The sequence below is a fragment of the Bactrocera dorsalis genome, unplaced genomic scaffold (genome assembly GCF_023373825.1).
Source record: "Bactrocera dorsalis isolate Fly_Bdor unplaced genomic scaffold, ASM2337382v1 BdCtg074, whole genome shotgun sequence".
Classification (NCBI taxonomy): Eukaryota; Metazoa; Arthropoda; class Insecta; order Diptera; family Tephritidae; genus Bactrocera; species Bactrocera dorsalis.
Genome location: NW_026038125.1, coordinates 49109 through 75000, shown reverse-complemented (window position 1 = coordinate 75000; position 25892 = coordinate 49109). Strand labels below are relative to the sequence as shown.

The following is a 25892-nucleotide window of genomic DNA, read 5'->3' as shown; positions in this document are numbered from 1 at the left end:
TATAATGGCGATTTAGTTGCCACATACTATATTTTTTCATGGGACATTTATGTACAGTTGTATCGTAGAAACCCCCGAGTGACAAAAAGTTTTCCACTTGCCCATTTTCTCCTTTGTATATCGTATTTTTCTTGTTTTCTAATGTCCTGTGGGGATAAAACGGTGTACCAACAACCAATGGATTATAAGCACGTGTGTGCTTGGGTGTGATGGTCCATGTGCCAAATTGCTATGCGTTTGTGAACGCATCAGTTGGTCGAAGCGAGCGCGTTCCAAATAATGAATTATTCTTCAAATACAAATATAAATGGTTAGTAAGGCTTTTTTAATGCTGTGTCTGGTATTGAAAATGCATAAAAATGCCATTTAGCATGTTCTCGAAAGGTATGCTACACAATTCGAGTGTACATACATATGTATGCACCTTTGAGTAAGTGTGATAGATGTGATATTATGTATGTACATACATAGGTACATTTATACATACATATGCGAGAAAGTTGCTAAGTTTTCCCATGGATAGATTTCGGACAATATCTGTACTAAAATTGTAATGTTGCTAAACTGGTGTTTGGGGAGCTTTTGATTTATGTTAAATTTGTTTGGATATTACGCTTTGGGCCTTATAGATGGAATATGGAAAATTCTGTGTTAGGAAATTCTTTACCTTTAATCTTTTATCGAAATTGTTATGTGGTCGAAGTTTTAAATTATTTTCAGTTTAGTAAAAAGTGAAGCAACGCAATCTAACTTGTAATGCTTCGCCATAGTCGCCTCACACACCTCGTGTTTCTGAGTGTTTTGTTTTTCGTAAACGAAATATGCAGGCAATGATTTACCTCTAATTGCATTTTTATGGTCATTTGTGGGAGAAGTATCACAACTTCGATGTCCTTTCAAAGGATTACCGTTGTGAGTTATGAGCAGTTATAATGGACTAACGCCTAACAGGAGGAATAATGTGGCCCTGGAAATAAATCTCAAACAACGCTTACTTTTTAAGCTAATTTGATTTAATGGGCTTTATAGGGCAATCGAATTTATTTAGCTTTGTTTCGTTTCATCTTATTTGCGACGTTTATAGCTTTCTTGATTCAGCAAGTGACAAAAATTGCCGTTTTAATGGTGATTTATGAATGGATTGAGAAAATATTGAATTGCGTCGAGCTAAAAAAATATAACGCATACATACATGTACATATGTACTTAGATAGATATGAATGTATTTATGTGAAAGTGTTTACGCGTGTACGCTTATATTTATGGGCGGCAGTTATTCCTCATCTTGTGGCAATTTAGATCCGCAAATGCGGAATGATTGTGATACAGCGAATTATACGGCAATGTAGGCTCGGAGGCTACTAAATGCATTCGTGTCCTAGAATATAAATATGAAATTACAGTTAGATTTCTGTTGAAAATTTTAAATAGCAGAGAATTGGTACTCACCTGTAGGCTATAGATCCACACTGTGAAGTTTACAGGCTGCTCGCATCTTCAAAAACTCAATCTTGTCTCGGTTCTTGCATGTAAATTTTGATATTTGATAATCCTGAAGAAAAGCGTTCCAATGACAATTTGTTCATTGTGTTTTTAATATTGAGACAAGGTTTCTGTAGCTATCAATTCAGGACCACTGTATCACAGAGAGTAGTACCAGTCTGTGCTCCAATATTGTGCTCCACCTATTGCTTAGAATGTGCCGTGTAGGTCGTCCTTAGTTTACTGTTTTTTTTCTCTAAAATAAAGCGAAGAAAAAAGTTTTTCAATTACCAAAAACGTTATTGACCTTAGTTTGCACACCTCTCACGTTTTCCAGCATAGGGTGTGAAACACATACACCCTCTCTAATGACAGTCGGGCACGGAGTCGAGTACTGTTAGCTGCTCATATCATGAATTTGAGAGAACATATTTTTCTTCCAGATGATGAATTTCTAGCTACCACTACATACATACAATCATACATACATACATATGTATGTACATACTACTTTCCAAATTCAATTCTCACAAAACGACATACATATTAATCTCCATATTTGTATGTACACATTATGCAATGCAAAAAGAAACAGCAATTTTATGTATCTATTAGTTCACATTCGCAAGTTGTGTCAAAATGAAAAATCAGCTTTCCGAAGCATTGTTTGGCATAACAATGAGCTGTCCACACATGTACACCGCAACTTGCCCATACATACATACACAGTTGCTAACAAAAGGATAAATAATAAATTTGCTCTAGCCCCCTCTCATGCCCTAGCCCTAGCTCTGGTCCTACTCCATACTGTTGAAACACATACATACAAAACTACATACAAACTTATGGTGTATAGTTACATATGTATGTATGTATGTACATAGCAAAAATTAAGCATTTTGCATTATTCATTTGAAAGTATTATTGAGAGAGAATATCAATAATTTATTTAGTGAAGCTCTTTCCCGAACTAATATCCATTAAATAGCACCTGATATAAGTTTTTAAGCACTAATCTTAAAACCAAGTTGTGAGCATTTTACGATTTGATATCAATTTAATTGATTTAGATCTAATAACTTGTCTCTGAACGAATTTACAATGTTATTATGATAAGTTTGTCACAAGTAACAGTGTATTTTAATCAGATATTTATAAGCAATTAACTAAATTATCCTTGTTTTTGTATCGTAAATGAGCGTGGACCTTGTAACCGCATAAAATGATCCACATTCAAAAAACCAGCCGATAGTTACCCAGCATGAGGCATCAAATGGTCAAGAAAACTTGCTGGCTACATTCGAACTAGTTAGAAACAGATCAGATTAATACCAGTACAGAATTAATTAGTTATTTAATTGGACTTCCAATGCTCACAAACGAGCATATCTGTTGTTTAGACTTCTATTTGGTTATATTTATTAAATCAGTATGGCTATAGTATGCTTCTAATCGAAATTTAACAAGTGACGTTTCGTAGGACATCAACAGCAAAAGATATTACTTTCATGTGTGGAGAAAAAAGAGACGTCTGCATAGTTGAGCTGTGATCCATGCGACTCTAGTTGTAGAAACTGCTTATAACTGATTTTTTTTAACTTTGCACTTTTACCCCTTAATTTGAAGTACTTTTGTTGTGTTTTCTTTTTGCAAATTTAAACCTTAGAAAAGCAGTTTTTATCAAAACACCTTCCGAGAATCTTTACTTATTAAGTACTCTTCATTTGCAATAAATATTTGAAAATTTTTCCAAAAAACGCATGATTCTTACAATGGAGTGAGGGAAACCCAAAGAACATCTGCATTCTTTCTATTATAAATCTTTGATGGCTAAATTCAAAAGAGAAGCTTAACGCTAAGTAAATATTATAAAATAAAATTTGACTGTATACCCTCTATAATGCTGAATATTGATTCTGTGATAATTAAATTTTAATTGTTCATAATATTTTAGTAACAAAATATTGCGAACAAATTTTAAAATATTATGGTTAAGAACGTTATTGCAAATCTCTTTTTTAACTTTAAACATTTTTGCAGAACAGCATTTCCATTTATTCGTATTGCATTTTTCGTTATTTTGAGTTTTTTCGAAAAAACCGCTGATATTTTTTCAAAACTAATGAGTAATATCTTTCTATGGTATAAAGACGATTTCGAGGTTAACCGCATGCACATTCACATATGTATACATATGTACATAAATAAATTCACATATGCACATAAAATATAGATGTCCACCCTCAAAAATTCGGACTTCGCACTTTTCCCCCATCAATTTGAAGAGTTTTTGTTGTGTTTTCTTTTTGTCCTCTCTCCTCGGCCGCATGAAGCTTAACAACTCCTGTTTGTTTGAAAACATGAGATAGGAAACCTTTTGACATGCGATTTCTATAGAAGCATTTATGGAGAAGGCAAAATTGGAATTCACAAAATTGTGAACAACTTCATAAATATGTTTATTTTTTGCTTTGTTGGTGAATTTTTACAGTTAAAATATTACAAATAATACAGCACCCTCCCTTCGTCTTACGCCCACGTCTTGCTGAGAGGCTTTTGTGCCAAAAAAATTGCAAATTCGATTACAATGTGAATTTTTCAATCTTTGGTGGTGAGGGGAGGAAATGTGTTCGGCGGACGGATGTCTGTTTCCATGTTCTTTTGAATGGATAAGCAATCATAACAAATGATGGAATCCATAATTTACTACAGGACTACGGACTACACTATACGATTGACCACCTATGTTTATTTTATATTTGTCTGACTGTTTATATGTACATAAGTAAGTAACTTTAGTTCTACTATTACTCATTTATTAATCACTTCGAATTGAATCGTAGTTGCTTAGATTTCAACACCACCTTGATATGTCCTTTTTTTTGCTTTGCCACAATACTTCAAATGCACAGAACTGTAGTCCAAGTAAATTGCTTTTTGGAAATAAAACCTTAAAAGGAAAATTTGGAAAAATTTCTGGGACGACACGACCTACCAATTGCACCGACGTTCCGGGATTGAGTGCGACAGCGAACGAATTCTCTGCTATTTATAGAACTATTCAAATGAAATGCCTGACAAATATTGTATATATGTATGTATTTGTAGGTGTTTTCGTGCTTTCCAGCCATTTTCCAATTTTAAATTTGAATATGCGCAGCATCTGCAGTCAGGAAGTTGTTCGGGTGGTGGAATGTACATAGAGAGTTCTGGAGTTGATGACAAGCAGGGGTTACTACTGTGCTTTATTTCACCCCTTTTCTGTAATTGAAACAAGCATTGATGGCAGTTCTTCAACCCTTTGAGATGTTGTGTATGCCACAAACGTTTTAGAACTCAGTCCAGAGTTCTAAAAATTCTATTACTTATAACAGTATTATTAGAAAGTTAAACATGGAAATCTCCAATCATAGGGTGAATGTGCCATTTAATAACCGGTTAGTGAAAGAAAACGTTGGGGAGAAGAGCTGGAGGATTCTTATCGACCAAGATGTATGACATGCATTGCTTGATATCTGCTCATATCAATTAAGCCTCATTTATTTTTAAAAATAATTTCAAAGTGTCGAGGAAATGGCCATACTTTACTAATTGCATGTAGTATTGCTAAACGGTGCCTCAAACAAAAGATCCGCATATATTCAAGTCTCATGTAGCAGTTTTTATCTGCCGATTCATATCATTTTTAGAAACAAATTAAATTGTTCGAAAATATAAGGTTTTAATTTGCGGTTAGTTTAGCCAAGAAGTCTCACTTATCTTCTATCTAACGGATTCACCGTAAAATCCACATAATCATAGGAGAGATTTTGGTGAGATAAGGCTCAAAGGCTTGAATATGGATTTGAAAATCAAATTCAATATATCTTGGATCTGAAAGATCATAAGTTCAGAGTATCTATAATTTTACGCAGGTTATGCATCATCCGGAGACATGGGAGGACAGACAGATCCAGTATTTAGCGGGCCATTCGAGTAGCTTTCACTTTGAGCTCCGTCATAGTTCCAGCAGGGGTTTTTGTTGTGCAATTAGTTGTTGGCATTTGTGGTGTATCAATGACGTTATGAATTGAGCATCATGATCAACTATTTTGTTTGGGGATGAGCAATTATGGTCATTGCTGCTATACATATGTACATGTATATGCATGTGTTGGAGCGTACTTGAAAATAGTAACGAAGGCTTGCAGTTGCCGCCGTCGTCACTCCCCACACCGAGTTAAAATGCAATTCAAATTGAATGCATTTGAGTTATAATTCGGAATTTTTTAAAAACTGCCATCGATAATTGCATTGCATGCATAAATGGCTCACTGTATGCGTATGTGCTGTGCGCTTGCAATGAATATGTATGTATGTGTGCCTATGCACATACGGCACTTGTTCGCCTCACTGCTGAATGCCACTGCTCATTTCGAATTGTACAAAGAATGCCGTTGCGAATTCTTATGCAAATTTCAGGTGATTGTTCGCTTTGTCGCACGTCACGCTAAAGTCAACAAGTTGCACTCGCCAAGCTACAATATGTTTCCATGTATGTGCATGTATGCATGAATATGTGCATATGTGTGCTGCATGATCATGAAATTTTCAATTAATTTGCATTGAATGATCGTTTGTCTGGCATTTGCATACTCTCAAATCAAAGTTAAATCACAAGAGAATATAAATACATACATACATACATAAGTACATAGAAGTTACTCATATGTTACACATTTACTTTGTACGATATTTTACGATTTTAGAAGTTATTGAAAAGTGGGCATTTTGTGGATGTTTCGTAAAAACTATTTTCGAACACAGTCTGACGGTGTAATAGAGCGTACTTTGGACCGACCTGGTAGCTGCCAGCAAAACTATTTGGAGCAACAAATAATGGAAGCATTCGTTACTTAACAAATCATATCGATCCAGGTACTATGTATATAATATGAGCAGTCGGTTAACGAGCTTTCCTGTTGTGCGAACTCGTTAGGAAAGAAATTGGAGCACAGGATCTACTGTACAGATAGCTGAACGCGAATCTATAAAGCACTACTATAGACTCTTGCCAATAAATTTGCAACATACTCCACGCATGCGCATGTGTATGTACTATAGAAATATAAACGAAACAATCGATCAGTTGATTGCTAGTGCCAATGCAGGAAGCGACTTAAATTCCTTGAAGATCATAGTTAAATGCTCACGAACTATGTGGCTGTGCGTGAGAATTCTTCCATTGGTTGACCGAGTAGACACACTGTGAAAAAATTAGCAATAATTTACAAATTAAACATGAGAATCGTCTTCAAGACTTTGAGTCTTCGAACATCGCATAAGATGTTCAATGCATTTAATCGCACATTAATACACGTACACAAACACAAACATACATATGTACATTGATGAAATGCGCATAGACGCTTTTGTTGGCATTAGTAAGCGTGTCTGCATGTGTGTGTCATGCAAAAACTGCTAACAAGATGATGCGAGCATATTTGCTCGCTTATAAAAGCAGCGAACATGCATTGCTTCGGAATGATTTCCAAGAAGTCCACAATCGCATCTTGGCAAGCTGCAGGTTAGTTGCCTACTGAGTGGAGTGATGTTAATAAGGCGTCTCATAAATTACCGCCATTTACACGAGATCACAGTTGAGACGCCGTGACAAACTTACCGCTGCAACGGCACTCGGGCAGCGCAAAATTTAATATTATATAAATGCATCTGAATGCGCACACACTTACAAATTAGTGCCTTGGCACATTGGCGACATTGTGTGGAGTAAGAGGCGAGGAGTTTGTGCAACAAGCGCAGAAAATGCTTAGGCATTTGGCGTCATCCTGTTGCAGTGCAAGCTCCTTATTGATTCGCGTTTTTGCTTTTTAATTCAGCAGAAGAATGTTTCCGTGTTGATGCGCGCTATGAAATTTACATTGCACTTTACATAAACACATACATACATATGTATGTATGTAGTTATACGGCTTTGCGCATATGCATTGATCAAGTTTTGTTGAATAATTGATCATTACGGACGTAAAGCTTTGCATTATCAAGTATACCCTGAAAAACGTCGATTCTCCCATCGCCAATTGCTAGCTCTGCAAGAGACAATTATTATTTTTTTTCATATTTCCATAATTTATACCTAAATAATAATAAAATAATATACTGAAATTTCAGAGCGATATGTGAAATAGTTTTTGAGTTTCTGCCATTTGAAGGGTAGCCGCTCACTTCAATTAGCTTAACAGTTAAGGCACATTCACATTCAACTTTCCTCACTTTGAGTGACAGTTCATATTGAAACAACGAAACGCAGAAAACAAATTTTATGCCACAATGAAAGCTTTGCTTTCAGTGTTTCTCTTTAATAATTATTACGACTGTTTCTTGGCGTAAAAAGATGAGTGTTGCTCAACGTTTTAATGGTTTTTTCATCGTAGGTCAGAAGTACGAAATATATCGTCTAGTTTAACGAGATTTTTTTTACATTTAGGTTTCGCCTGCGGAGAATTTCGAAATCACTGAAAGAGTGGAGGAAGATCTCGTATAACTCAAAAACTTTAATTTTTTTAAATTAAAAAAAAAATTTAATTGTGTATTCTTTAAACATATATAAATAAACCCTGCAAATTCCAAAACAATCGATATAACTAGTACTTTCGACGTTTTTGAGGCTGTCACACTAGATGTGTCACTTATGTAAAATTTTAAATAAAGTATAGAACTATTTTTGAAGTATTAGATTATTTTAGGCAACAACAGCAGCTACATCTAACGAGAAATGTTGCTGATGGAAGTACTGATTTCTGGAATAATGTAAAAATTCGCCATTGAAAATGTTCTAAAGAGAGATTGAATGTTGTTGTGATGTAAAAAGGGTTGAAAGAGATTAAAATAATGACAGCAAAGGGTTGTTTCCTATTTGACTGGAGGAGGGAAGTACACTACGTATTTCATTACTGCACTGAGTTTCTCGTTGCAAGGTTGTGCTATTGAAGCTTCAACACAAACTAAAACTTTTGCCATATTAGAAATATACTGAAGATTTAAAGTTTATAAAGAAATTAGCTTATAAGTACAAGATACATACATATATGTATACTCTTACAAAGGATCTGAGAAGTTGTTTGGTGTGGATAACGGAATTAAACGACTACACCTATGGTGGTATGATTTTAATAGAGGCTTGTGAAATAATGAATAAGAAAACTGGAAAAACGAGAATTCGTCCCCAACCAAATGATGAGGCTGGTATAAATGGACAGGATCTTCATAAATCTGTATTTACTACATTTGATAACTGTATAATATATTTCTTTGCTTCGTTCAAGGTACATGTGCCCTGGAATCCTCCGGTTGGAAAATAATTAAGCAAGTGTGGATCTTAAACAGCTGACTGAAAGAATTCGGAATTAATAATTATCTTTTGAATAATGATTAGATAGTATCATACCAATCTGAAAATATGTACATATATTGTAAGCACCGTCAGTTATTTTGCGTAGTATAAAGTGACATCAGACGGATATGAAGGATTAATCTAAAAAGCCTTCTGATCTCGATAACACCGATGAGAACTATAAGAAAGCTTTGCCGCTTCCAAACACTACTTTGTATAGAGGTCACGAGTGCGAGGCCGCCTAAAAAACACTTGTAAAACATGAACACATACTATGTGCAAATTGATTAATCATTATCGAGAATATACTCGCACATAACTCCTTATTCATTGCCTGCGTTATGAAACTTTGTGAAGCGGTGAGAGCATTTGGTAATGTTGTCTTTGTAATTAGATCCATTGCAAAGATAAATTGTTTAGACTTTGTACGCACGTAGTATTCATATATGCATACATATGTACATATATGTATGTATAGATATGCTTAAAAACCAGCATATGCATGTAAACTCATCGAGGTCTAACTGTCGTAAGCATCATTATCGGTGCAATCACAATAATTGTAATTATTTCTACTTGTATCACCATAACTTAAAGCTAATCAACATACCCGTACACTACGCACATTGCAAGCTAACTTGCCCACATACACGTGTACATATGTATGTACATACATACATTCTCGTATATGCGTGCGGACTCTAAATAAGGCCTTTGCAACTTCTTCGGGTTGACTTTTTAGCAAATTGTGTGTAACCATTTAATAAGAAACAGTTTCACGAGCAGCTATGTGCATCCATGATAATAATATTGGAAATACGAAAAGACTTTTTCGACTACCCAATACCATGCTTCTTACGAATATTTCCACAAACACATAAATGCGTTTTGAAATTAGTTCTCAAAAACCAATGCGAATTCGAAAACAAACACAATCAAATTTGAATAAAAACAGAGGCTTTTCACAATTTAGTGGCTGCCCACGAATCCAAAAGTCTCGACGGCACTCTAATGAATTTTGATCGTACCAGTAGAATAATTTGATTAGAGTTTTTTTAAATAAAATCATTAATTTTACAAGCAAAATATTCAGGCTTTGAAGAAAAGCTACAAAAAGGGGCAAAACCTGGTCACTTTGTGCATCAATATTCGTATGTGTGTGTGAGAAGGTGCACATGCACGTAACATCAATGCAAAACGCATAAAGCCTTGAATTGCTGAATCATTTGCCAATTCATCGCCAATGGGTTTTGGCGGCGCCTGCGATCTCCCTGCGTTCACCGAAAGCTGCGGCTATGAATGGCATTTTCTTGCATTCCTCCAGCCTACAAAGAATTTAAATAATCGATGCATTCAAATAAAGTCACATTGAGGCCACCGAAATGTGTTATTCCGAATGGGATAGAGACAGAGAGTAGACATCGCATTTCTCAAGCAGACAGTTTGGAAGCTCGTGTATGCAGATGCCTGCAGAGGGGAATGCGGAACGAGCATGGGTTGGAAGTATTTTGGCCAAGGTAGAATGCGCATGTTGACAGGGCTTTATCCATTGTTGTGCTCGCAGTCAGTATTGCTTATATGTATTTTTATATATTAAGAAAAGAAAACAATTATACATAACATATGTATGTGTACGAAAATATGTATAATATGTACATAATATGCCTTCTTACGTGCACTGATACTTTACCGTTTACAGCAACCGAAACATCGCCTTCTTACCCCGATTGCCTTTGGCCTTTTGAGGATTTTGTCCATGTGCATTCCGGAGTATTAAATTATATTTATTGTATAAGTATATGTATACAAATGTCCATATTTTGTGATAAAGGTGTGCCACCAAACTTCTTTTTATGTTTTGCTTAGTTAATGAGATTCCTGTATGTACATACAGACATACATATGTATCTATATATATTGGTAGGCGAACACAACTACAATTACTTTCATAATCAACACACCAACATTATCTTCAAATGAAAGCATACCATTCGGCGCAAAGAATTATATTAGTTCGAAACACACATAAACGAAAAATCTCCTGCATCAATTATTATATTTTGTTTCAGATTTACATACATATACTCTAATTTATTCATCGCATAGTACGAAACATGTATTGCATTTATAAACAGAAGTGTGTGCTAAATTTTAAGCCTCTATTGGTGATCGCACTAATTTACTCTTTTACTAATTTTAGCTCAACAGAGAAATGAGGAAAACGAGCAAATGCAGGCAAACAGCCATAAAAGAGCGTGAGACCAACTCAGCCACTCAAACCCCAATTGGATGATGACAAGAAGACGTGATTTGTGCTTGATCGACTTTTTTCCGAGAAGTCATCTCAGTAGCTGAGAACGTCTACAGTCTCCACCCACTGGAGTGCTAACACATTAACAAAAGAAGATTAAGTGGATTAAAAACTGGGGCGTAGCGATACAAAATTTTCGTAGGGCAGAATAGCCTTTCCAATAACAACATTTTGAGCAGAAAAAACTTGAAGAAGTTAAGTCTACTCGTACGCTAAACACAAATAACGGCTTAACGAAAGCACAATTGGCTGGCGAATGCAAAAATACTAAAGAGTTAAGCGAACAGTAAAGAGTTGGCGTTGCTGTGAGTACCCAAAGATTTCTCAGAGCGTACTGTAAACATCTCTGAGTCGGTAGGTGCTATCTCGCGAATTATTGGCGTTGTGGAACCTATTGCATATATGCTTATTTATATTCTGTTTATAAATATGTTCACATATACACTTGTGTTGTAGCAGCAGTCGATAATTCTCCCAGATCTTTTAGCCGCCTTCTGTTTAGAGACAATATTTTGAAGCCTGAGCTTTTCTTTCATTATGCGGTGGTATTAGGCAATGGACTTAATACGTATATACTTGTATTTTCGAATGCTATATGTATGAATGCATATATTTGCCATTGTTTGAGTTGGTATTTTCCTAATGATAGTAGAGAAGATCGGCAAGCCAACAAAGCGGCGAGTACTCGATCGTATCCTCGACACAATTGGACATTTTCCAGCAGTGATGTGCAGTGAAGCTTCGATTCGAACGCAATTGGAAGGCGGTCGGAGTGTTCACTTCATTGTCCGATTGTCTGCCGGTGCGTTTGTTTGATCGGTGCACGGGAAGATCGCGTTTGTGCAAACAACTTTGTTGATATGGTATATGTAGCGGCACTACCGTGTTCAAAAGTTAGCAAAAACTGGAGAGATTATAATGTCACTCGGATATCTTGCATTGTGCTTTTTGGTTGGCAATCGTTATTAATTATTGTGATTTTTTCGCATTGTGTACCGCGCGTTACATTGTTGAAAACCATCGGCTAGCGATCAACAATCCACGACGGCATTTCTCAGAAGCTCCGGCAAAGAGTGTTTGAATAAGTGATCCGAATTTCGGGAGGCGCGTTTGACGAATTGCGAAGCTGGTGCTCGGGAGAACTGCGTTAAAATTATGCCTTCGTAAATGTCGATATCAATTAAATAATATTGAATATAAACTAGACTGGTTTTAATGGTCTTGAGTTTCCTGATTAATGCAAAAATAAAAAATAAAAAGGTGTGTGCCTAATTTATTATATAACATCAAGACGTGCAACTCGTTTAAATCTCTCCTACTTAGGTACATTGCTAGAGTTACATATACATATACTTAGCTATATATTAGCAACCGACTCTTTATTATACTCGTAAGTTACTTGGTTGCTCTTTTAAGTTATAGTTTGTGGGTGTAGGTGGCTGCCTCAGGTATAGATGACGCAAACTTTGGTAATTGTTGGAATGCAGACTATTTTTAATAAGTTCACTACTAATAGCCTCACCAGTCACACTGTCCTAGCAGGAACTTTAGACGCTCTGAGATATGCAAGTGTGTATGTACATATGCATGTATAGGCGATATGAGTTATTGAACGATATGGTTTCGTTCTGATTTGCGAGGTAATGCACAAACGTACTTACATGCATGCATATGTATATGTCACATACACAAACACATGTTTATGTAAATTATTGTTTAACTGGCAAGAAATGCACTTAAAAAATGTAGTTTAAATAAAAGATAAGCATTCAACCTGTGTTGTTTATATTTGACACGATCGAGATATAGACAAATGTATTTCTCGGATAAACAAACGTATGTTCGATATCAATTTCAATATGCCGCTTATTTCCTTCACTTCGATAAAAGTATTTTATTATCATTTATTAACAAAACACTTGCGTGCATGCGCTGCACGTGTGTGCGTGTGTGTGTGTATATTTGAATATAAATATGTACATATGGATTGGCAACCTGCCTATACATGTACATACCAATAAATCATCAATACATAGACGGGATGCATAATAAATAATTACTCACTTGCACTTATGTATGTATGTATGTATGTACTCATGCACATGTAAAATGCATATACATACATACATACAACTGCACATATCGCTCATTTACTTCAATAGTGTCATAACTCAAAAAACGCATTTTTTCAGGAGAGCAATTTTTAGTTTTCAGCTTTCTTTTGTGGGCTAAATAAAAGCTAAGATCGCAGATTTTCTATGCAAACTAGTGATATGTCATGTGTAGTATACATTATAGAAGAAATTCGTCCGAAATTAATGATTTCTCAATTTTTTCTTGAACAAAAACTTTTCTGCTTTGAATTATGTCATTGTTTCTGAAAAAACATAGAAATTTCTCGGTTATAAACTAAATGTGTCATTATTGTAGAGAAATAAAATACAAACCCCCATATTCATAATAAATAAAAATGGTTTATAAAGTTTTTTAAAATGACATGAATAATGGGCGAAATTTATACATTTAGACATTTTATTTTCGGGGGTTTTTAACGTAAAAAAAAAATAAAATACAAAAATTCATAGCATCAAAACATATTTTTATATGAAGTTCATTTTCAGTTTTTAAAAATAGTAGAAATAATTAGTAAATAGTGGAAATACATATATGATTGAATCACAAATTGTTATAAAATTCTTGATGAAAGCGTGGAATCAAGTTCTTTTTAATTAATTCGTTGATATCTTGTCTTTTATTATTAGGAATTCCGATTTTGGAATGGTAGACTTTTTGTAAATCAATCGGTGTGCAATGTTTCTTCTTGGATTTGATTATAGTGGCTTCCCTCAACTTCTCCTCAGCGTATGATGTTTTGAAAAGCATAGAGTTGGGTGACTCTCGTTGAACCTTCAGGATTTTCACTTGAGAGAGTTTAATTTCTACCATATTCAATGGACCCATGTAATTAGAGAGTAATTTGAGGTCAAAGAAATCTCCATAAGACATTTCTTGCACTAAGAATGGGTGGCCTGTTTTCTTTGCTGATCGAATTGTAGTAATGAATGAGTCAGTGGTGTCAACAAGTTTCATACAATTGGAAATAAATTGCCTCTGCTTCTCAATGTCACCAAGAGCCCAATATGAGGAAAATATCTCTTTTCTCTGCTCTTCGCTAAATATATTTGAAAGGAGTTTTGTTCAGGTACTGTCGTACATAATTCTAGATCTGGAGAATCTTCCTCGAAGCAGTTATCATAAATTAGGCTGTTTACCGCGGTCGGATGTGGTGGGTTATCTTCATCATTGCCGTAAACACTATCACTGGAATCGTTAGCAGAAACTGGGAAGTATGTCACATCAACTATGGAATTGTCACTATCTTCTGAGAACAATGATGTAGAAGATCCGCAATTATTTTTGGATAACGACATTTCTAAGTAAGCTAGAAAAAGTCGAAATTCGTAATTTTATTATCAGCAATAGCGTATCATTTTACGTTATGAGAAGGTGTTTTATATTATAGCCGATACTATTTTCGTAAATAATGACATATTTTATATTAACACAAAATCGCCATTTCTACACAGCCCATTTTTTCACGAAAAAAACGTCACAAAACAAAATACCTAGTTACGCAATTAATTTATTTTCAACAACAACGTCACATATTGTGTTGCGCAAATTATGAGGAACTAAAATTTTTCAACAGTATAGTCACAACGCAAAATAATACTATTTACATGAAAATTAGCAACATGAAAAATATAACTACCTTTTCACATAATTCGCTGTAACACAAAATATATCGTTTTTTCAGAAAAACTAATAATCTTTACACGACGACGACTCATGTTAAATTGAAATGTGTCGATGCTGTAGCAAAAATTTGACGCGTCACAACAAGTGGAATAACGGCACTTTTTCGTCTCACGCGCTCAATTTTCTACTAATCACAGAGAATTTTTTATACAATATTAACCATAATATTGAGCACATTTTTTTGTATTTAACTCAAAAAATCAGTTTTTTGAGTTATGACACTGTTGAAGTAAATGAGCGATATATCAATATGCATTACCTGTAATGCCATCAGCGCACGTTTTATGTGTACAATCACCACACCGAGGAGCATTTCACCGTTTCACGGGTACAGCCCCGGCATGTCTTGCGCCCTTATCACTTTAATTGTTTATTTGGTTCTTATTTGCTCTCAAGTGTTTGCTCTTTAGTTATATTATTTTTATAAGTATTTATCTTTGAGTTTTTTGTATGAATATCAAAGTGCGTTGCAGCCCGAAGCAAAGCTTCGTTTACAGACTTTGAACCTGTAACAGTGTCATTAAGGCCTTCGACACTTGCACTCACACAGATTGTATGTCTAGGCAAGTTCATCATAATCTCAAGGTGTACATATGCGGAATTCGAAAGCTAGGAACAAATAATGCAGTTTTGACATTATAACGACATATCGATTTTATATATTTTGATATATAAAAATGTTCTTTGTTGTAAGTAAATGCAGCCTAAAACGACAAATAAGGCTAAAAGTTAGGCACACATGCTAAGTGCTTGCCATAAATGAGAGAAATGCTAACAAAAAAAAAGCTTCTGTCTGCACATCCTTCACTGATCTCAAAAATATGTTTGCCTTTATGTTTGCCAACTTTATTGAATTCACGCAATTTACAAGTAGAAAACTTTTGAAATACAAATAAGCATTATTTTTTAAGTATTCTGCTTTAAATCGTTACCAACAAGACGTCGGCGGATCGTTTCCTGAATGACTTTGGCGAAAGCCGATCATAGGCACTACTTGTTATGTTATTTTTCGTTTTCCAAATCTGAACTAGTATGCAAATAAGCGCCAATGTGTGTATCACAGCAAAGTCGAAAGTACTCACAAATAAATATACTTTTCTACTACTGAGCTTACAAAGAACATCTTTTTATTCTCAAATGATAATTCATTGCCATTATGGCTCGCAATCAATTAGCGCGTGAATGTATGTTGAATAAACGAATATGATTGCATGTATTTAAGTATAAGTACTGCGGTATTTACCTGTTTGAAAACAACAGGTTCCTTCAGCAAAGAAACTCTTCGATAAGAATGGGTATTTGATAGATAAGACTTCAGAATTTTATGAATAAATTTACATAGTATTCGTCAGCGTAATTCGTCATGCCTATGTACATATGTATGTTGGTATATTTTCGCAATACTCATACGAGAACCCATATACACACATGTACATATGTACATATGTACATACATACATACATATATGTATAAGCAAAGGTGGAATACAGTTTTAATTCTTTATTTACAGATTTCGTTATCAATTTGCATGATACTTGGAAATTGTTTCCTTCATACTCGCTTAGTAAGTGTATGTATGTATGTATATACATTTGTATATATTTGTTGAAATTATCGATTCTGATATTCAATAAAACTTATAAAATTAACCGGAATAGAGCATTAGTGTACCATTGTATAATATTTGTTTTGCTTGAACTTGAGAATGGAATGACTATATTCTAATATGACATAAGTCAGGATTAAAAAAAACTCATTTACACTGAATAACAAGACCCAGTTACTTTACCCCTTCACAGGGCTAAGTTGCGACAGCTAAGAATAGGCTGGGTCGCACATACTCGGCAGGTGTAAGGAGTACCTGTCGCCAGCGCTTGAATATTCAGTACACTTTTTCCACAGTAAATCCATTGTTTAAACTTCAATAAATAAAAAGGCAATGTAATCAGTTCCGTTCGATATTTATATGACTTCCATTGAAGTTCATATCTTTGCCCCTCTTATCGCTTTGAAATATTCTTATTATGAGCTTTCTGTTTCTGAATAGGTGATATGTATGAGTATGTGTGCGTGTGTATATTTGTATGTAAATAGCTATCAATGTAGGAGAATGCAGCAAATATTTTGTATTTATATTCATTCCTTTACCAGGGTATTATCATGTTATTTGCTTACTTACGTTGTTGTAATTAAAAAAAAAAAGTAATATGATCACGTATGCCTAAATGAATATTATTGTTATGGTCGTTCGTCACTGTTGCCTCACTTTTTAGTGGACTGTGTTTGCTTTCTGCTTAAATCATTTTTATTTACATACATACCTACACATATGTATGTCTGTATATGAGCACTGTATCAGCTATCAATATTTACATACAATGGTACAGTTTCAAGTGGTTCGAGTAAATGATTCCCAATTACCTCAGCTCACCGATATTGGTAAGCAAATTGTTAACAAATGTGAATATGAATCAAACACATGGATATATAATATGTGTAAATATTATATGATGCCTTTAAGGTAATTAAGGCAGACTTTCAAATCAACACTTTTGCTAGCGCTACAAATTCTAAGATTAATTCCAACTACACGCTCAGTCTAATAGATCTAGAAGTGCCATCATTCGATAATCATACCATATATGATCTATCTGCCTTTTGTTCAAAGCCATACAAAAAGGTAGTTCTAGAGCAAGAAATTCTCGCTGTTTCCAAAAAATTCTGAGGAGCGCTTAAAAGGTATGAAATAAAAATGATCCTCCTTACCCCTAAAACTGTACTTCTAAACACGCGCACACAGCATGTGTGTTTATAGTTCATCAATGCGTTGAAAAGTGTTAAAGAAGAAATTTGTATCTAGTAATTGACGACACCGAAATAAGTCAAAAGTAAACGTTAATTTGACTTGACTACTGTGCAACATTCTTTATTGGTTCATCAGTAAAATGCGATAAACTTCAATGTACACAATCATAATTACGATGACTCTATATTTTCCGACCGTTAAGAATGCTCGGTGCGATGCCTTTGCCAGTGCTGAATGTTCTGTACTCAGACATGTGTGTGAGTGAGTGTGTTTGTTTACTTCTTCTCTGCTTTTTACAGTTTTATCATTATAATTTTGTTGGTGTGTCGTTATTTAGAGTTATGTTTCAGGTGTTGAGGTTATCTTAAAGTGTGTTTCCTTACTTTGGGACACGTTCAATGCCTTCTTAAATCCCGAACTAATTAAAATGACAAATCGTTCGCTGAGAAATAGGTGCACAGATACATGCGTAAATATATGTACATATAATGTATATACTTCAATGTTTATAGGGAAGTACATGTGCGCTTAATGATTTCTTGTCAGTATTTGTCCGGGCGACGAACTACCTAAGTACAATATTTGCTGGTAACTAAAAAATTAGCTGCCTATTCTGTCGGTGCGGCAATGAGTGGGCATGTTTGGCATTAGCTTCAATCAGTCTTTATGGTCTTGTCATCTCCTAGAGCCACTAAGCTGGAAATACGATTTAAAAATTTAGAGGTGTCATGGCATTATGTCCGCAAAGGAATATAGATGAAGTATACATTCTCAAAATTAGTTTAACAACGATACATAAGTACATATTTGTATGTATGTGTGTAAACATAAACAAGATTTAAAGGTATTCAAATATCATTACTAATTATGTACACATCAGATTAGGTCTTATGTAGATCATTTACCTTTTAATATACAACATATACAGTCACGCTTTAAAGCGTGGTGGAAGGAAAATAACAGCTTTTGCAAAATCCGTAAAATTTGCGGTTTAAACATGTTCTGTTCACAGATAGCAGGTTAAACTGTCCTCATGTGAAGACTCAGTAGGATCTTGAACAAATACTTTTACAAGCTTACGTTTTTCCGATCGATTGAAAATTTAGGCAGATAGAATAGTGAAAGGTTCATTGTTCAACTTGTATTCTTCGGTATTAATTCTTTAGTGGAATATGAGCACAATATTTATCCTTCATAGTCGAAGATATAGTTGATAGTTCTCGCATAGACGAAACAAACTTATTCTCTCCAGATAGATTCAGTACTGACGTTCTCTTAAAATATCTTTTGAATAAATGCAGGGAGAAGTCAAGGAACATATCTAATCGTGGAGGAATTTTTTTGTGCTAAATTTATGTTAGCGTTCGAAAAAACATTTGAAATACGATGTATATATCTATAATATCTAAGTTATAACCACCCATCTCACTTTTAAACTTTTCCAGACTTACGATGCAAGTGGACTAGGAGTGGTTGTGGTAGAGCCGGAGTTACTTATGTCAAATAATCGTTGAGTTAAGTTTCGGTATGCCATTGTTGCTAGCAAATTATCAATCGGGTATTGTTGTTGCTCAAGCGGCATACGGCATGCTACTGGATTACAATAACATTTGCGTGATGAATAGAATAAATGCTGATGACAAGCACAACCGCAAGTATTTCCTTGAATCACCGACACATGATTTATTGGACGATGAGAAAATATCCTTACCGGCGGTTGGGTCGGGAACAGGGTCTGCCATTGAGCCATTTTCATATCACGAAAACGTTGACCCATACTATCAAAAAGAGACACAACAACAAATAAACGCTCAATACAATTCCATGGCACCAAGTGGCAGTGGCCCAACACCTCTTCAGTATTTAAACAATATCTTCGGGTTAAAAGCTCCGTCACAAACAGCGTTTGCACCCCCAAATATCTCGTCAGAGGATGCTTTTAATTGGAGTAGTTTTCAGTATTTAAATGCGACCAGGCATTTTGAACCCAACCACTGCGATAATCAAGCTCAAGAAATATGCAGCAGTAATGTGCCCCAGAAGCAATCTCGCTTTTCTCTACTGTCAACAGGTATGCCAGCTGATCTGTCGAACCAATTCAATCAAGCGCCAATCGGAGTTACCGCTACGTCTGCGTTGAAACGTGAAGGTAATACGAATGATTCATCAATGAAAAAGAGTCCAACGCGCGTATCTCTATTGGCAGCGACGTTGAATGAAATAACATACTCTCTACCGAAAGGGCCTGGAGCGACAGCAAACGCGATCACAACAGCCTCTGTTGCAGCGGAAGTCAAAGCCAGAGACAGAGTCAGCGGATCAGCGGTAGCTGAAAGTCCAGAAGTGGTAGCAGTTGAGGCGGCAACGACGAAACAGCCGTCAGCGATTTCCAGTCAAAATAACCCTTCCCTGCGCGGCATGCAAAACATTAACGGTCAGTTCACAATTTGCTACCTATATTTATCTTCATTTTTATATACATATGTATGTACATATGCATGTTTGCCTAAAGCCACATGTATGTAGTGTTATATATACAAATATACATATATGCTTATATGCAATATTTTGTTTCGCTAATGTTGGACTTTGGCTGTTTTAAATGTTGTTTGAAAGCTTTTATTGAAAATATTATATTAGAGAGTCACCTCTTTATTTGGCATGCTCTTCTGTCCGAGCGAGGATTCAATTAAAAGCAGTATGCTTCCTATTTAGATAAGAGCTTACTTTTGCCAAATAGGTTGGATCTACTTAGTACTTTATACATACATACGCAAAAGAGTTGGTCTCTAAGAACAATATTTCCCAGTGACGAAACCAAATGAACACTATGATAAGCCATGATTGGTGAAAATATTCACTGATGATATATTTTAGCATAAACCATACGTCAATATCGCGATATAAATATTTATAAAGGGTGATTTTTTAAGAGCTTGATAACTTTTTTAAAAAAAAAAACGCATAAAATTTGCAAAATCTCATCGGTTCTTTATTTGAAACGTTAGATTGGTTCATGACATTTACTTTTTGAAGATAATTTCATTTAAATGTTGACCGCGGCTGCGTCTTAGGTGGTCCATTCGGAAAGTCCAATTTTGGGCAACTTTTTCGAGCATTTCGGCCGGAATAGCCCGAATTTCTTCGGAAATGTTGTCTTCCAAAGCTGGAATAGTTGCTGGCTTATTTCTGTAGACTTTAGACTTGACGTAGCCCCACAAAAAATAGTCTAAAGGCGTTAAATCGCATGATCTTGGTGGCCAACTTACGGGTCCATTTCTTGAGATGAATTGTTGTCCGAAGTTTTCCCTCAAAATGGCCATAGAATCGCGAGCTGTGTGGCATGTAGCGCCATCTTGTTGAAACCACATGTCAACCAAGTTCAGTTCTTCCATTTTTGGCAACAAAAAGTTTGTTAGCATCGAACGATAGCGATCGCCATTCACCGTAACGTTGCGTCCAACAGCATCTTTGAAAAAATACGGTCCAATGATTCCACCAGCGTACAAACCACACCAAACAGTGCATTTTTCGGGATGCATGGGCAGTTCTGGAACGGCTTCTGGTTGCTCTTCACCCCAAATGCGGCAATTTTGCTTATTTACGTAGCCATTCAACCAGAAATGAGCCTCATCGCTGAACAAAATTTGTCGATAAAACACATTTCGAACCGAACACTGATTTTGGTAATAAAATTCAATGATTTGCAAGCGTTGCTCGTTAGTAAGTCTATTCATGATGAAATGTCAAAGCATACTGAGCATCTTTCTCTTTGACACCATGTCTGAAATCCCACGTGATCTGTCAAATACTAATGCATGAAAATCCTAACCTCAAAAAAATCACCCGTTATATGTATACTCCTTTGTGTATGTAGACCTGCAGTTATTCCCAGTAAGAGGACAAGTTGCATTTTGTAAAAATCAAATAAACTCCCAAAGATGACCAACGATTAAAAGTCTGACCTAACCCTGGCTCTTATTTATTTTTTTAATTTCGGCTTATGAAAATATATGTATATGTATAGAGTACACTGCTTTAAATTAACAAATTAAAACAGATCTTTATGTAAGTAGAAGAATCGGTTTTGAGATTTTGATTTCCTTGATATTTTTGTTCTTGTTGAAGGCTATTGGCGTGAGCGCACTTCATTCTTCTTTAACATATTCTAGTTTACGAAAATCGCAATTATATATTCACCTAGGTATCAATTGAATTATGGTGCAGTGCAAAAACGCCTGCCAACATAACGGGTAAACTCGTTTGCACTACAACAATTTAGTGGCGCACAAATATTAGCCGCTTACAATGCAATTAAATCTTAATGTGCTTAATGCGCTATGTAAATGATTTTTCATACATGCATACATATACGCATACCCAGCTGGAAAATCAAAATGTTTTTCCACACCACAGGTTGCACCTCAGTGTCTACTTTGGGTGGATTTGAACAGATCCACAGTTTGCTTATCCCCCTCTTTTGTTTGGACAATTGGTCAACGTGCTCCTCATAGATTTCCCTGCTGGGCACCTATATTTTTCTGTGCAAAGGTTCATACATATGTATTATATATTACATATGTTCATACATATGAATATATACATGTGTGTGTTGCTGCCGCTAAGAAGTAAAAATAATTGAAAATATCAAAATGGAATACTACACTTTGGCAAAGATAGCGTGTTTGAAAATTATAATTATTATGCCATTCCTACCATGGCGGAGAGGGGGTTTCGACCAGCGCACAGTAGAATAGACAATGAGCCGGTGATACACATTGAAGTAGTCAGAGACCTTAATTAAGCAACAGTCTATTTAGTGTGATGTCCGGTCTGGTGAATCCATCTGTATGCAAAAGATTAAGCAGATATGAATATGTATTTACATACATACATATATACATACATATGTATGACAGTACGTGCATGCAATCAACAGTGTTTGAGACCCCCTGCAAATACCCGCAATCGCAAAACGTAAGCTTCCTAAGACATTGGCCAAGTAAGTTTTACATTAAAAGAGTGGGTAAATAAACATACATACACACATATGTACATATATACATATTTAACTGATTTCATTTAGCCGATATATTTGCATAAGTATGAAAACTAAGGAAAACATGCAAAGTGTAGAGCAGAAATTGGCTAGCTATCTAAGCAGAGCCATTGCCTATCGACGGCCAGTTGCTAGAGGTTAGGTTATGTTAATGTGTTAGGCACGTGAGCCACGCATAGACCAGTTGTGGTCTCTAGCGATTCCAGATGGAGTGCCGTTGTGTAGTTCAAGGGAGGGTTTCAGGATGCCTGCGCTTGACATGAAACTCAATAGGTCCTGTGGCCCTGATATCGACCCCTCTTCCCGTATTTCAGGTCCTCAAATGTTTGAAGTGTTGTCCGCAAGTGCGCGACAAGTGCATGCTTTATTGTTTCCCTGGTTGTTCCTTGAAAAAAGTCACTTTTGTGTTATAAATAATTCAGATATTTAGGGAGACAAAAAAAGAAATTTTTATGGAAAAATATTGATATTTATTAGCAATTATACATATGTATAAAATATAACTATGAGAACTGTGAGATGTAGGTTTTACGGTTTTGTTGAAGTCAGATTAGCAAAATGAAAATTGTCGATGGGAGGCATGTTATGGAATGCCTGAATGTTATCACCGTAGAATATTTAAATTCCATCTGATTCTTTCACTTTACGGTATGCAGACGAAACACAAATGAATATACCGGGCTAAATCTTTGCACTAGTATTCTCTTAAGGCATTTCATCTTCTGCCCAAAAATTGTCGAAATCGGGCTATAATTTTTTACGTACCCAGACACCAAGTACATGGACCCCAATGCATTTGACTGATTTTCCGAACATATCGGTCAATCTGTGAGTTCTTGAGTTGAAATTTGTGTCAAAAAATGAGTAAATTCGGTCAAGGGAGGTCTTTAGCCTCTGTATATTTAACATAAATATTTTTGAACTTGCTGCTGACTTCTGTCGGTCGGTCCAGATTTGAGAAATCTTAAATTCAGGAAAAATCTTTTTCTTATAGCAGTGTATTTTCTAGCCTGTCATTGTAAATAAGGAATGCAACACATTCTATTTTTTAAATAAAATATATATAAGTTTTCAGTAAAAAAATAAAATCCCATACAAGTAGGTATATCTCTTTACTTTGCGAGAGTATAAAATACATCCGATTTTAACCCTTCCTTAATTGCTGAAAAATAAATTTAACCTTTGGTTTTATCTTCATTTCTTATCTACAAACATAAAATAATTGTTAGATATTTAGTCGCGAGTGTATTAAATGAAATTGGTCTGCAGGATCAGGTCCAACCAATATAACTGTAAAAATAAAAATTAGAATTTTTATGTTTCTGAAGTTTTGTTAGGCTTCCATAGAAGCTGTGCGCATATGGAGATGTGAGTATATACTTTCAATTATGCATAAACAAACATATATGTGAGGATTCATACTCATGAATATTCCAATATTATACACACAAGTGAGGATTTCAGACGTTTTGGCTGTTTATTTCGATTGCAGCTTCAATAAACTACCTTCATGAAAAATGCTTGGCCTAAAATAATTTTCATATTCACAATTATGAACACACATACACACCATGCATAATACCGAGCATTGGAAATAATTCTGGGTAACTCCTATACTTACGTTTGTGGCGGCATACTCGCCAAATCCAAATCAGTCTTGCGATTCGAAAGCCACAACGGTGCTGAGAACAGATGTACGATGTATGTATGGGTGCATTTATGTATTTCGAGGGAAACGTGCGTACACGACAAATTATCTTCATAAATAATAGCGCCAAAATAAATGGCAAAAGAGTTGAATGGTCGCCCGGTCCATATGCAAAGGTAGTGCGCTTGTAGCCACCGGATGGCTATTAAATAAAATCGAGCAGACCTTGCGAATGGACGAGTATTGACGGCGATCAAGCGGTGATGTTTGCCAAAACCTGTTATTAGCATTTCCGCTTTTTATTATTATTATATATTTTTCGAACAGTTTTCTAGAAATAAGCCAATCATTTCCAGAGCCAAGGGAATATTTAGAATTTGCGGCAAATCTAGTTGTGTTCACGAACTCTGCTAAATTATCCGCTAAGAAGACTTCTGCCCACAATAAAAATTGGTATTCAAATTAAAATGGAAAGAAATTGTAATTGAGACAAATAGCCGACTCATACTTGATTATATGAACGGGAACACTATATCATCTGATTTATTTTTTATTTTCTTAAATATTTAACACATTTAAATATATACACACATAAACTACCTACTGTAGTAATCTGAATGTGTTGGCTTTTATGAGCCTTTTTTCAGAGAGACTTTAATGGTGCATCAACAAATTAGCAAAGCTTCCTTAGTGTGTGTGCGAGCAGAAGGACCGAATGCCATTATGAATATTGTACCTCAGAGTAATTGTAAATATGTTTACTCTGTGTACCGCTACAAGGCGACTGAAAGGACCGCACACCACAGCGATAAATTATGATGTTGGCTTACATTTTTGATGGTGTTGCTGCTGCTGCTGCGGCGCTGCGGCACTTTGGCTCTAATTCGCCGCGTTGCGCATGCGGCTAAGCACCGGCTAACTTCGGACGCCAATAAAGCCTTCGCTTTCAACACATCCAACCGGTTCTGGGTCTGTAGATTTTGTTATGTCATGTCATGACGTGGTCCTGCCACGGTGTGCAGCAGAAGGCGCAATTCATTTCAAAGTTGAAGGCGGCGCCGTGTAATTAAATTGAGTAGCGCGCTAAAAATAATGGCTAATTTGGTTTTGACGTCTCCTGACATCTACATATGCTGTGTGTGTGTGTTGCTCTTGCCACGTCCTGTGCATATGTATATGTGCATAAGCGCACTTTCGTGTTCATTTAAGGCTAATGGATTGGTGAGACACCTGTTTTCGGTTCGCAACTGTTAACACATTTCATGCCATTTTCAATAAAAGCTTGTGGCAATTAGCATTTATCGAATGACCCCAAGGAATCATATTACATATACATATATAAATACATACATATATAGATACAGGTACACATA

General features: G+C 35.5%; 1 protein-coding gene and 1 long non-coding RNA gene across 3 annotated transcripts in view; one reads left to right on the top strand and one right to left on the bottom strand.

Annotated features, from left to right (window-relative positions):
• Positions 1–6: 6 nt before the first annotated feature.
• Positions 7–25892, bottom strand: part of LOC115066395 (uncharacterized) — a 68654-nt gene continuing 42768 nt past the window's right edge. Inside the window, exons 1-3 of one of the 2 annotated variants that reach the window (XR_003845969.2) lie at positions 1804–4527; positions 1450–1738; positions 7–1378 (exon numbers count right to left, since the gene is read on the bottom strand). This is a non-coding gene — a long non-coding RNA (uncharacterized LOC115066395). Of the gene's footprint in view, positions 1379–1449; positions 1739–1803; positions 4528–25892 lie in introns of those variants that run through there. The other variant, XR_003845970.2, reaches the window with a different exon arrangement.
• Positions 8437–25892, top strand: part of LOC105229273 (protein nubbin) — a 44982-nt gene continuing 27526 nt past the window's right edge. Inside the window, exons 1-2 of the mRNA XM_011209443.4 lie at positions 8437–12446; positions 19258–20246. Of these exons, the coding sequence (XP_011207745.2) occupies positions 19340–20246 (907 nt within the window). The 5' untranslated portion in view covers positions 8437–12446; positions 19258–19339. The remainder of the gene's footprint in view (positions 12447–19257; positions 20247–25892) is intronic.